Below are 12,919 nucleotides of genomic sequence, written 5' to 3' on the forward strand. Positions count from 1 at the left end.
TCTTTCTAATTCATAAAAAGTTTTCAGATCATAAGACCGTTTTACTGAGAAAATAATCTTATTAGGAAGCAGATCCTAAAAGGGCCTGGTGGCGCGGGAGAGACTACAAAGATGGAAGAACCTTAAGCTCTGTTCAGTCGTTTCTCTTCTACGTACTTAATCTCCCCGCTAATGCTGAGTCCTCTCAAACCCTATCCCACCGTGTGAAGACTGGACCTTCGAGGGCATGAGGCCCCTTCATTTTCCTTATACACAACGACACACATTCTCTTTATGCACTGAAATTGCAGACGATTGTAATTTGACAATTAATGAACACTTCCATTCCTTTTGGAAAAAACAGTTGAACTGGAAAGTTTTTTTACCGCAGTGACCTATAAAAACAGCACAATATCATGAGGAAGATGTTGGCAGTCATTGAAAATCAAGCAAAAAGGAAGTTAGAAGCAAAAATTACTTACCATGTGTACCTCATTATTGATGCCAAGGTACTTTCCATTTCCACATCCAATATCAACTACTACTGACCCACTTGGCAAAGCTTTTAAAAACGCCACAATGTTTGGCCAAGGGGTATGTCTCGTGCTGCTAAAATGCCTAGCAATTTCTTCATACACTTGGTGGACATATTCTTGCTCCAGTTGTGAGGCGTCCTTATCACTCTCTGGAAATGAGGGGGCGATTTCTTTTGTCTGGCTGTCACAGACTAAAGGGTAACCTAAATGGAAAAAAAAAAACTCCAGGCACTATAAACCTTCCATTTTTTACCATTTGGGGGTAAAAAACAAAATCAGACTAACTACTGTCAAGCTGATTACAACTCACGCCACCCAAGGACATCAGAGTAGAACTGTGCACCCTGGGATTTCCAATGATCAATCTTTCAGAAGTAGATATTCAGGACTTTTCTTATGAATGACCAACCAGAGTTTCTATAGCATCCCTTCCATTAACAAATTTCAATTAAAAAAAAAAAAAACCAGAAGAAAATTTGCCGAAGAAAACGAGTTTGTCTTTGTAAATACTTTCAGTTCCTTGAGAATAGGACCCAGGTTTTATTTTGCTGGACCTTTTAAAGCTATTGACAAGTGTTAGACCCTCACTAAATACTAACGAAACGTGGATTATAACTGTTAAAAATATTGAGTTTAAAGTCTCAGTGACACTTTTAGCCAAAGACTGTTTTAAACTCCACAGTCATCAAGATATTAAATATAAGAAGTTCATGTTTTTTACCAGGATAACATCTTGTTGGTATAATAAAATGCTTTTAATTTTAAATGTTTAAAAGATTAAGATGACATTTTAAAAAGCCTATTGTTAAATATTGTCTATAACTATGATATTGAAAGGATCTTACTATCATTATAAAATGAAAGAAGTTCTTGTTGACTGAGACCAAGCAATACAGGTCGTGATGCACTTGTATAGACAATTCAAAATGACATTCTCTCAACCAGGTTTTGGATGTTTTCTTTTATTCTCCCATCTAGGTTTCCAAACTGACTAAAACATAAACTGTTGTTTATTCTCTTAACGTGATTATCAATTTGTCATCTCAAACCTCTTGGTAGGGTTAATGAGAAGTAATTTTGACAAATTGTTTCCAAAAGACCTACTTGTGCACAAGTGATACTTCATTGTCCTATAATTATAACACTCTCAACTGTGAGATCAATAAATACAGCATCTAAATAATGAAATGTGACCCAGCACTCAGTCGAGGAAAAAGAAACAAAGAAAAGCGAGCCCCTTTCTTCCAGGTGTATAAACTCTAGTGAGAAACTTCCATGAAGGCAGAAAATGAGCAATGCAATCAGAGAAGTACAAGAAAGTTTGGCGTGACTTCAAATGCTTTGCAAGCTAGATTGTTACTTCATTCTGCAGTAGATACCACATTGCACACTTACTGCAATGGCAAGATGCTTGTCTCACTTTCCTAAATGTGAATGATGTTCGTGCTCCCCTCTTGTTTAAAGTGAGGTCCCCAACATCACTGACGATAACCCCACTTTTGTGGCTCTCAGATGCAGGAACGGTATCAAATTTTCTAGGTGTGATCCTAAAACCAAAAAATAATGAGTTTAATGCTGTACACAGAAAAAAATGAGTTTAATACTGTACACGGGGAAAAAAAGTTTAGCTCTTTGAAAAATATTAAGGGAACAGTACAAATCTGGGAGAATTTACTGCAAATATTGTTAGATTCATTAGGTGTTGTGGAAAAAAAAAGTAAAGAAAGTCAAGTACCCACCTTAGGAAACTTATATTCCAGGGTAATAATATTGAGAGTAAGGTGACTATCGGATAACAAATACTTCAATTTCAAGGGAGGAGGAAGAACAGCTGGGACAGAGGGAGAATAAATTGTGAATTAAACCCCAAGGAGGGGAGAAAGGGGAACTGATATCAAGGAGTTCAAGAAGAATGAAAATGTTTTGAAACTGACTGTGGTAGTGATTGTACAATACTGCTTGATGTGACGGAACTATGGGATGTTATATCTGTAAGAGCTCCCAATAAAATGATTTTTTTTTTAAAGTAATAAAACAAAACAGTATCATTGTAGGATACTAACACAGAGGGAAATATGATAAGGACTATATCCCCCAAGTTAGAGGGAATCTGGAAAGCTAGTATTCCACGGTAGGAAAGTCTCCACGTTGGTAAGTAAGAGATAAAGTCCAAGTACGTTATCCTGCTTACATACTCCAGATCCTCTCCTTCACAGCTCTGCTGCGGTTAATGACGTCTCCCTACAGAAGCAGACATCCTTTTCTCACTCCCCGCCTGTCACCCAACCCTCCTCATACTTTCCCCCAATACAAGTATTAGATTTCACCTATGAGCTCAGGGACCTTAATGTAGATACCACCCAAGTTGCGACTCATGTAACTATTGAATATCATGTCTTTTGGCTACCTATAAATGTCCCAAGATAGTAAAGGTTCACCCTCTCTTCTCCCAGTTCCTTGTGGTCCATCAAGAGGAGCTGAGGTGAGCATGCTACCATAAAATGTGTCTGACTCCTTTATTTTACTCTCCCTCCTAACTTTCCTATCCTCTATGACTTTACTATAAGCTTTATACATTATGGCCATACAATTGAGCCTACTGGCCCTTCAGTTGATTGGTGGCTGGTTGCCTCTGACATATCAGTAATTGCATTAAATGCAAAAGAACTAAATACCCTGAATAAAGAATAAGGACCACCAGATTTTAAAATATATAATCCAAATATATGTTAGTTATAAGATATATTTTATATATAAAAACAAAGAATGGTTGAAAATAAAAAGACAGAATAGAGGATATACAAAAGTACAGTTATTTTGCATATACCAAAACAGAAAGAAAAGTGGTACAGTTAAACTAATCAAATAAGCTTCAAGGCAAAAAGCATAAGTAGATATAAAGAAGGACATTTCATAATGACAGCAGAGTCAATCAAACAGTAATTTATAAAAATCCTATATATTTGTATACACCTAATAAAACAACCTCAAAATATAGAGAGCGGGCACAAAGTACGAAACGAAAGATAAAAAGTCTAAGAAGAGAAATAGACAAAATGCTGAGGCTTCCAAATGTTCACGGCAGTGTTCTACTGATTTTCTCTATTGGATCTCCCTGTTCTCATCCACGCTGCAGTGGCTACTCAGAACTCACAATCATCATTCATGATTGAAGGGTTTCTTAAGGAAGTTTTAGCAAGTTGCAATGCCAGTGAGAAATGCTCAGGCTGCACTGTTTATGAGGACACGTAACAAAGTCCTGTCAAGTTTGTTATAAACTTCAGCCCGAAGGCATTCATCTTAAGCTCTATGTGTCAGCCAACCCAGCTGAGTGAATTAAGTGTCCAGAAGCACCCCACTCTGGTAAGCCACAGCCCCACTCTGGTAAGCCACAGTCCCACTCTGGTAAGCCACAGCCCAAAGGCATTCAGCTCCACTTCTGTGGGTCAGCAAGTCCAACTTCCTGAATTAAGTGCTCTAAGGTACGATACTCCGCAAGTCAGCCTCCTGCATACAAGCACTCATTTGCTCCGTGGGCTGGGAAGTCCATCGCTCTGTCCCAGGCTCTGGCTCCTGGTTCTGCTGCTGCTCCTCTGATAGTACAGCTGTCTTTCTGGATCCAGGAAGTTCACTGTGCAGAGATCTGGAGTCCTGAGAACGCACTCCACTCTTGACTCTAGCTGGTAATGAGAGCTCACCTCCTGCTTTTCAGAGGGCTCATTTTATACACAGCAGATCTTGTTCAAAATTACTCACTACTCACTGGTTAATCCTCTCAGTATCTCTCCCCACCTTTTTACCTGACGCATGCAGGGAAAGGTCCTTTGATGGGAGTTGGAGACTTTGTTTGGAAGAACTCATTAAATATTTCACTGCCCCTGCAGTTCAATTATCTTTAAATTCCATTTTTGAACTTTCCTCAATTACCAATACATTTTATAATACATCTAAGTGACTAAATTCCAGTTGAGGACCAAAACATCAACATTGGAAAGCAATAGAGAACGGAACCAAAAAGTATATTATCAACTTACATTTAGCAATACAAATGCAATGTTAAACAAAGATTGAAAAATAAAGAATCCACAAGTCACTGTGGATTATAAGGTTTAAAAGTGATCCTTACTATAACATCACTTTTGGTAATTCTTTTCACAGTCCAGATTTATTTTATTTTATTATTATTATTTTTATAAACATATCCATTACTGAAGGAATCCCATTGTATCACCTTCCGGTCAATCCTCCCCACCTTTTGTTAGGTGACTGAATCAATCACCATTCTGATTTCTGTCAGTATTAGTTTTATCTGTTCTTGAACTTCATACACATTACATATTATTTTGTGTCTGGCTTTGCTGACCTAACAATGATGTTAAGACTCATTTCTGTTGTGTGTGTTAGTAGATTATTCCATTTTATTGTCTTTAAAGGCCTTTAAAATGAAAAATAAAAACATTTAGTTCAAAATAATAGCAATGAAATATATGGGGGAGAAATAAAATGTGGCAACATTTGCATAACTAGTGAATCTAGATGAACGGTGACAGGAGTTCACTGTAGTAGCTTGCAAGTACGGTAACTTTGATTGGTTCTTCAAAATAAAAGGTCAGGATTAACAAAACGCTCTCCATGAATATGCCACTAGGAGATTTGAACCCAGAAGCATCAGGATGCACAGCTCAAGCAGAGAAGAATGAGAACTCTCACAAAGCAAAGGGGATCAAGGCCATCTCAGTACATACCCATGGGTCCAAAGGTATCTAGATTCTCCTGTCATCACCAACAGACTCCGACGAGGCAGCATAACTGGCACTGTGACACCATCTGGGTGCTTAAAATCCATGACAATCTTGAAGCAAAGACAAAAGTACAAAGAGCAATCCGAAAGTTCACCTAGGAACGTAGGGGAAAACCCACAGCCACGGAGTCAGTCCCGACTCAGAACAACCCCACAGAGTGGAGGAGAATTGCCCCCTGGGGTCCAAGACTGTAATCTTGACAGGAGTGGCTGGTGCATTTGAACTGCATTAATTGAATTAAATTTTAGTAACTACTATTGATTATTACTGTTCATTAGATATTAATAACTTATTCATAGTCCAAGAAGAAATAACTATTAGACATAAATATAATACCTAACTATTAGATGTAGATCTAACACTAGAAATCATTTTGCTTTCAAAGTCAAGCAACAGACTAGATATTGGAAGCTGACTCATAGAGATAACTCAAAACGATAACAGAAAGAGAAAGGGAGACAACCCAACAGAACAGGAACATTTCCAGCAATCCTTCCTAAGATATGCTAAAATACATATTATAAATTGCAACCTGTGAAAATACAGCACCCAAGAAATGTTTTTTCCCTTAGAAACCCATCAAACATCGAGGACTTTAGTCTTAAAATAGCAATAACTGACAAATGTAAATTTAAAAGGCACAGGGCTGAAAAATATTTTTTAAGAGAACAAATCAGTCCATTTGAAAAGCAAACATGACAAGTATCAGAATTTAGCATGTCTCTGTATACAAAAGCAGAAAGGAAAATTACATGCAGGGCCCTCTACCCATCAATGGTCACTCAAAAAGGTTATAATTCTCAACTTTTAAAAAAATAAATCATTTTATTGGGGGCTTTTACAGCTCTTATAACAAGCCATACATCAATTGTATCAAGCACATTTGTACATGTGTTGCCATCATCATTTTCAAAACATTTTATTTCTACTTGAGCCCTTGGTATCAGCTCTTCTTTTTTGAAGATATGAAAATAATAATACTTTATAATTTATTAAGGGTTCCTGAGGGTGGGAGGGTGGCAGAGGGAGGGAAAAAGAGCTGATACCAAGGAATCCTCAACTTTTAAAAGAAACCTGACCGACATAAACCTATTAAAGATAGAAGTTTAAAAATATATACAAATGTGCCAACAGAATTTATCATAATACAATGACATGTTGTCAATAAACACTGGGTGGCTGATCTATTAAAAGTTGATCTAATGCAGTGGTTCTCAACCTGTGGGTCGCGACCCTGATTCATAACAGTAGCAAAATTACAGTGATGAAGTAGCAATGAAAATAATTTTATGGTTGGGGGTCACCACAACATGAGGACCTGTATTAAAGAGTCACGGCATTAGGAAGGTTGAGAATCACTGATCTAATGCTTATGGCTTAATAGGACAATTTATAAATAAGACAATTCCTGGTATCTGGAATTGAGACCATAAAATCAAGAATTTGTTATGAATTTTGAATCTAATAACGAGAAAGAAGACGGAGTTACTTATGACATCACTTCCTCTCTAAAGAGAAGACGGCAGAGAGCATGAAGGGAGCAAAAGCAAAAGCAAGGAGGGAGGACAAGGAGCTCCAGAGCAAGGGAGGCCGCACCCAGGAACGAGTCTGCACATGTACCCAAAGCAGGACCCACAGCTCAGTCTGGGGCTCGCTCATAGCTTCTGCTCATGCCAGCCTGGTAAAAGTGAGGTAGTAGTGAAGCGTATTTCTTATCTTCAAAGAACTCTAAAAGTGTCAGATAATAACCTTTTGGTGCAAGGATAAAGAACTAAAGCCAAAAATCTCACTGCCATTGAGTAAATTCTGACTCACAGTGACCAATCTCCTCCAGGTAGAACTGGCCCGATGGGTTCCCCAGGCCGTTAACTCTACAGCAGTAGAAAGCCTCGTGTTTCTCCCTGGGAAAGACTGCTGTTTTTGAACTGCTGACTTTTCAATTAGCAGTTCATCTTCACTAGCAGTCCATCTTCACTAGCAGCCCATCCACTACGCCACCAGGCATCAAGATAATCATTCAGAAGACCTTATTCTGATTTCTAGTTCTCTCTCTACTCTGGGCACAAGCCAAATTGGTTAACCTCTTTAGTTTGGATTCCTTATCTGACTTCCTTCAAGCATAGCAGCAAAATAGTGTAACATTTAAGAGCACTGAACTTACATCCAAGTTTGTCACTTCCTTACTGTATGAGGCTAAAACTCAAACTCAAGGCCATCAAGGTGATTCTGACTAGAAGCAACCCTCTAGGGCAGAGTGGAACTTTGCCTGTGCATTTCTGAGACTGTAACTCTTGTTGTTTTTTCTTCATTTTATTTTAATAAGTCATTTTATTGGGGGCTCTTACAGCTCTTATAAAAATCCATACATCAATAATATCAAGCACATTTGTACATATGTTGCCATCATCCTTTTTAAAACATTTTCTCGCTACACGGGAAATAAAAAAACCTCTTCTTTCTACCACAGAGCAGCTGATGGTTTTGAATTGCTGATCTTGCTGTTAGCAGCCCAAGGAATAACCCACTGTGCCACCAGGGCTCTATGTGCAAGCCTATAAAGGTAATAAATTTCTCTTGTCTTAGCTTCCTCATTTATAAAATGAAAACAATCATAGTATCATCTTTAAAGGCAAACTCAGCTCAGTACCCAGCACAAAGCAATTTGTTCAGTTAACTACTATTATTAATAACTTGGATCAAAGTAGATAATGCCTGTAAAAATCCTCTATAAACGAAGAATTATCCACATATAATCTGCTTTTTCCCTTTCTTGTTTACTCTTCCAAACAAAATGATAGAATTTACTTTTCTGATAATAATCTGTTCCAAGTATACTTTCAAGTATCCATATTCCAAAAACATTCTTATTTGTACACACTGTGGGTGCACCATGAAGCTTTTACCAGTGAAGTATACTATACCTACAGTCTTTGTGAAAAATATGAAGGGAAAAAGGTGAATTGATGAACAAACAGAAGAATTAATTGACAGGTAAGCAGATGCTTGATACCCACCCCCCACTGCCAACACGTCAATTCTGACTCAAGGTGACCCTATATGGTCCCCAAGGTTGCAATCTTTACAGGAACGGATTAGGTCTGTGGAGCAGCTATTAAGTTTGAACTGCTGACCTTGAGGTAACCCACGATGCCACTAGGGAACCTTTATATTGGATAAGACAAATACAGATAGTCTTTAAGAAACAACTTAATACATTAACCTTTGTCAAATTTCAAACTAAAAATTAGGTATTAGGGCAAAGGTATCATGTCTATACATAGAAAGTAATAACACTAAGCACACTCAGGGACAACCAAATGTTGGGAATATATTCTGGAGTATAGATTTCAATTTATTAATTAAACAAATATCCATCAAGCATTCTGTGGTGAATAATTTCCACTTACCTGGAACTTTCCAAGCCTCAAAAAGACCAAATTCAAATCTGACTCACAGCAAGCCTACAGGATGGAGTTGAACGCCCCCTGTGGGTTACTGCGACTAAAGCTCTCTGGGAGCAGAAAGCCTGGGTTTTCTCCTGAAGAGGGGCTGGCGGTTTTAAAGTGCTGACTTTGTGGGTAGCAACCCAACTCACAATACCACCAGGGCTCCTTCCAGAAGTTACAGTTGCTGACTAATAGCCAACACATTATCTAAATTACAAAATGTATATTGTACAATAATGTGGGAAACAAAAATTTCTCCCCCAAATATATGTTAGACTTAGGACACTGATTGCAGTTAATGGTGAATGATTGTCAAGTTACCTCCCTGATGGCAGTCAGTTGCCAGACTACTGTCTGGTCCCACCACAAGTAAGGCCCAATCCTTGCTGTTAAGGACAATGGGCTACTTCTCCCTAAAGGCTTGCAGTCATCTGGTCCCTGTAGGTGGGGTTTACACGCTACTGATAATGGTTCCTATAGTGAGCCAGAGGACAGGTCAAACTTGCTCAGTGACATCCAAAGTTAGGATGCCATCCTGAATCTAGGATCTGCCCATCTTGTCACATGTGTGCCTCCATTACCTCCTCTTCCTATTGCGTGGATACCCCTAGATCACCCCCCTCCCATTACTGTATTACCTATAGCACAACCCTTTCCTGTGATGTATGTCTTCACCTGTAATTAGGGGGCTTGCACGCCCCCAGAGAATATAAAAGCCTTTGTTAGCAAAAAAGATTTCTCTCTCTCTCTCCACGTGGATCGCCAAGTGAGGCTGAGGTGAGCATGCTACCATGAAATGTGTCTGACTCCATTATTTCAAACTCTCTTCTATCTCTCATGCTCTCTATGACTTTACTATAATCTTTACTTATTATTACTGTACAACTGCGCCTACCGGACCCGTGATGATGTGTTAGGGGCTGGTACCCTGACACAATAGAAACTATATATTTGTGAAATTCAAACACATTTTCTCCTATCAATAGAAAATAGTGATATTAAAATAGGGAAGTCTGTTTAAACAAATTATTAAAAACACAGTTATAGTTGGATCAACTCTGATTCATGGTGTCCACGTGCATCAGAGTAGAAATGTGCTCACATGAATGGTAGATTTTTCAGAAGAAAATCACCCAACCTTTCTTTGAAGGTGCTTCTGGTCTCTGTGCTCAGAAGGGCCACACGTTTTACCATCTACCATCACCATCTTGAAATTCATAATCATTTTGTTTAAACTTGTGATGGAACGAGAGTATGTACACAGGCAGTGAAGTTACACATTTAACGGGTATGTCTGCAGTACTGGTGAATCATTCATATAGCCCATAAGCAAAGAAAGTAAGATTAGGTAGGATTAAAGGTGAATATAAACTACTGTATATACTTGAGTATAAGCTGACCTGAATATCAGTCGATGTGCCTAATTTTACCACAAAACTGCATTAAAAATGTGCTGGAAAAGTCAGCTTATATATGAGTATATGCGGTAAGGGTTTTATACAGATAGTGAGGGACAGGGCATTGACAGCCTGGAGCGGCCAGCCACCAGAACAGGTTTGAAGCGCAGAAGAGAAGGCAACAAGTACCCAAGAAACCGTATTTCTAGCGCTTCTTACTCATGTTCCTCGCCTGCGTCAGCCAACCACTACAAGTCAAGTGACGGCATAAAGGGGAACAGAAAGACAAGGCAGCTTTACTCCAGTCCTTCCACTACTCATCTGTGAGCGGGAATGCATGACTGGAATATGCACACATCAAGAAGTGAAAGAAAAACAGAAATGTCTCGTCTTACTGTCTACATTTAAGTGTTTCTACTGCAATGGTAACTAACAATGGTCACATACACAAGTACAAGCTAAAAAATATGAATTGTTTGCTTTTGTTGATGCTTGAAATATTCTGTTATCAAAATAAAGTTTTTTTTAAGTATATTCAAATTTAAACTATCTGGATCTAAACAACACCTCTGAAAAATGAGAAACGTGTTTTCTGTTGAGAGTCCGCTAAGGCTTTACAAGTGATGATATTCCCCTCTCCAACTGAGGGATCATTCTGCCTGTGACCACAGGAGCTTTCTCCAATTATTCTTTATGGTTTTACCTATTTTCCTTATTGTCTGAGATGGCAGGGTCAATAAAGAATCAAGGTCCTCGCAAGTTCATGGGGCATCACTGAGGATCATGTTCACCACAAAACAACCAAACATAAAAAGCCGTAGGCATCTGTTTCACACAGCTCTACACATCACCACTGTCACCAAGTACAGATAAGGTTCATGACAGAAAAGCACACGAATGAATAAACCTCTCTCAGTGTTGGCTAAACTGGATGGTGAATAATACATTGCTACTGCGAACATTTCTGAGAAGACAGAAAATTCATTCTATCCTCGATGGTTAGAAATGAGCTGAAACCATTAACCTGTTGGAAGAAACCCTGAATCATATCCAGTCAAGAGACTACAATGATAAGTAAAAGATATTACTACAAAATTGCAGAACCTTTATTAAACATAATTATTTAAGTGTGAAACTACTGTATCTTGACATATTCCATATCTAGGTCTACACACTTCCGAAGGTGGTATGTCCATCTCTCTAACCTTTTCCGCAAAGAATTCTGCACTCTCTGATTATATCAAAACAGCCATTTTGGACCTCCTCAGGCAACTCAAGATCTGATTCCTTTGTAATGTTCTTTGAGTTTTGGAAACAGAGAAAGCGGAGGGACAAGATCTGGATTGTAGAGTGAATGAGGTAAGGTGTCCCAGTGGAATTCTCAGCGAACAGCTCTTGCTACCCTCAAAGAATGAGCAGGGACAGATGAGAAGGAAGAGCGGTTAAGGGGAGACAGGCTCACGGCTGGCAAGGTTTGAAGACTGAAACTACCAACTACTAACAAGAAAATAGATACACCAAGCGTGTCTGTTTATATGCTTTCCCTGGATCTATAAATATAGGCGCCCACCATATCGTGAGGTCATTCATCCAGATGTGAGGGGAGAAACCTTTTGCATTTATAAGATGGATTTCTGATTCTTTCCTAAAATGATACTCCCAGGAGCACTCTGAAAGCTGAAAAACAGCTGGATGAAAAGCTTGCTGGGGTATGCCGTATTTTTTCAGAATGGAGGAATTAATAGTCGATTTGCCTGGCCACCTTAGAGACCTATGGGCTGATGCCAGACATTTATCTACTCTCTATACCATGCAGCCAGCAGTTTCTATCCTTTAATAACAGTTAAAACCAAAGGCCATGACAAAACCATTTCCCTTCTCTGATTACCACTGGCAAGCTAGGTGTTATGCTGGTTTGTTTTTTAATGACCATGAAAAGCCTTGAATACATCTGCCACACTTCTTAAAACTTGGAAACTTGGGACTTCAAAATGACGAAGTTTTAAGAAACCCAAAGAAAAAGGAGACAATGGCAGCAATACACACTCATCAACATTCCCCCCAAAACCTACTGCCTTCAAGTTGACTCTGCTGCATAGCAGAACTGCTCCCTAGGGTCTCCAAGGCTGTAAATATTTATGGGAGCAGAAAACCTCATCTTTCTCCCACTGAGAAGATAGAGGATTCAAACCGCCAACCTTGTGGTTAGCAGTGCAATCAGCAACCCACTACACCACCAAAGCCACTAAAAATGAAGCATATAGGATACCTCGTTTTCAAATGACTAAAAGAAAATAAGCTCTGTTCCCTTGTCCTGCAAAACCAAAAAAAAATTCACTGCCATCACATCAATGCCGACTCAGTAATCAGAGTAGAACTGCCCCAATGAGTTTCTGAGATTATAGCTGGTTATGGGAGTAGAAAGTTCCCCTCTTTCTCCCAGGAGTAACTGTTGGCTTCCAACTGCTGCAGATCGCAGCCCAATGCAGACACACTGTGCCTACAGTCCCGGGGTCAGAAACAATGTTATCAAGTACTGACCTCGATGTTCTGGTCATAAAAAAGAAGTAATCTCAGTTTGACAAGGTATGTAACCAGGAACCGCTAAGACTACATGCTACAGCTAAATTCCGCTGCAGCCCAAAGGCACTCGCTTCCTCCATGCTTTCAAGAGAAGATGTGGGAAGTATAGAGAATCACTTGATGTTTCTGTTTTCAAACTCCCCCAGCTAATCAGGTACTGACATAGTTAAGGTTTA

General features: G+C 39.0%; 1 protein-coding gene across 3 annotated transcripts in view; it reads right to left on the reverse strand.

The window, feature by feature from the left end:
* Window positions 1-12,919, reverse strand: part of ALKBH8 (alkB homolog 8, tRNA methyltransferase) — a 59,452-nt gene that overhangs the window by 11,328 nt on the left and 35,205 nt on the right. For all 3 annotated transcript variants that reach the window (XM_004708990.2, XM_045297792.1, XM_045297791.1), the window contains 3 exons: window positions 5,261-5,367; window positions 1,911-2,062; window positions 462-718 (listed from right to left, as the gene is read on the reverse strand). In XM_004708990.2, coding sequence (XP_004709047.1) covers window positions 462-718; window positions 1,911-2,062; window positions 5,261-5,367 — 516 coding nt within the window. The remainder of the gene's footprint in view (window positions 1-461; window positions 719-1,910; window positions 2,063-5,260; window positions 5,368-12,919) is intronic.

The sequence above is a fragment of the Echinops telfairi genome, unplaced genomic scaffold (genome assembly GCF_000313985.2).
Source record: "Echinops telfairi isolate 266 unplaced genomic scaffold, ASM31398v2 ScPeMD7_7421;HRSCAF=8459, whole genome shotgun sequence".
NCBI lineage: Eukaryota > Metazoa > Chordata > Mammalia > Afrosoricida > Tenrecidae > Echinops > Echinops telfairi.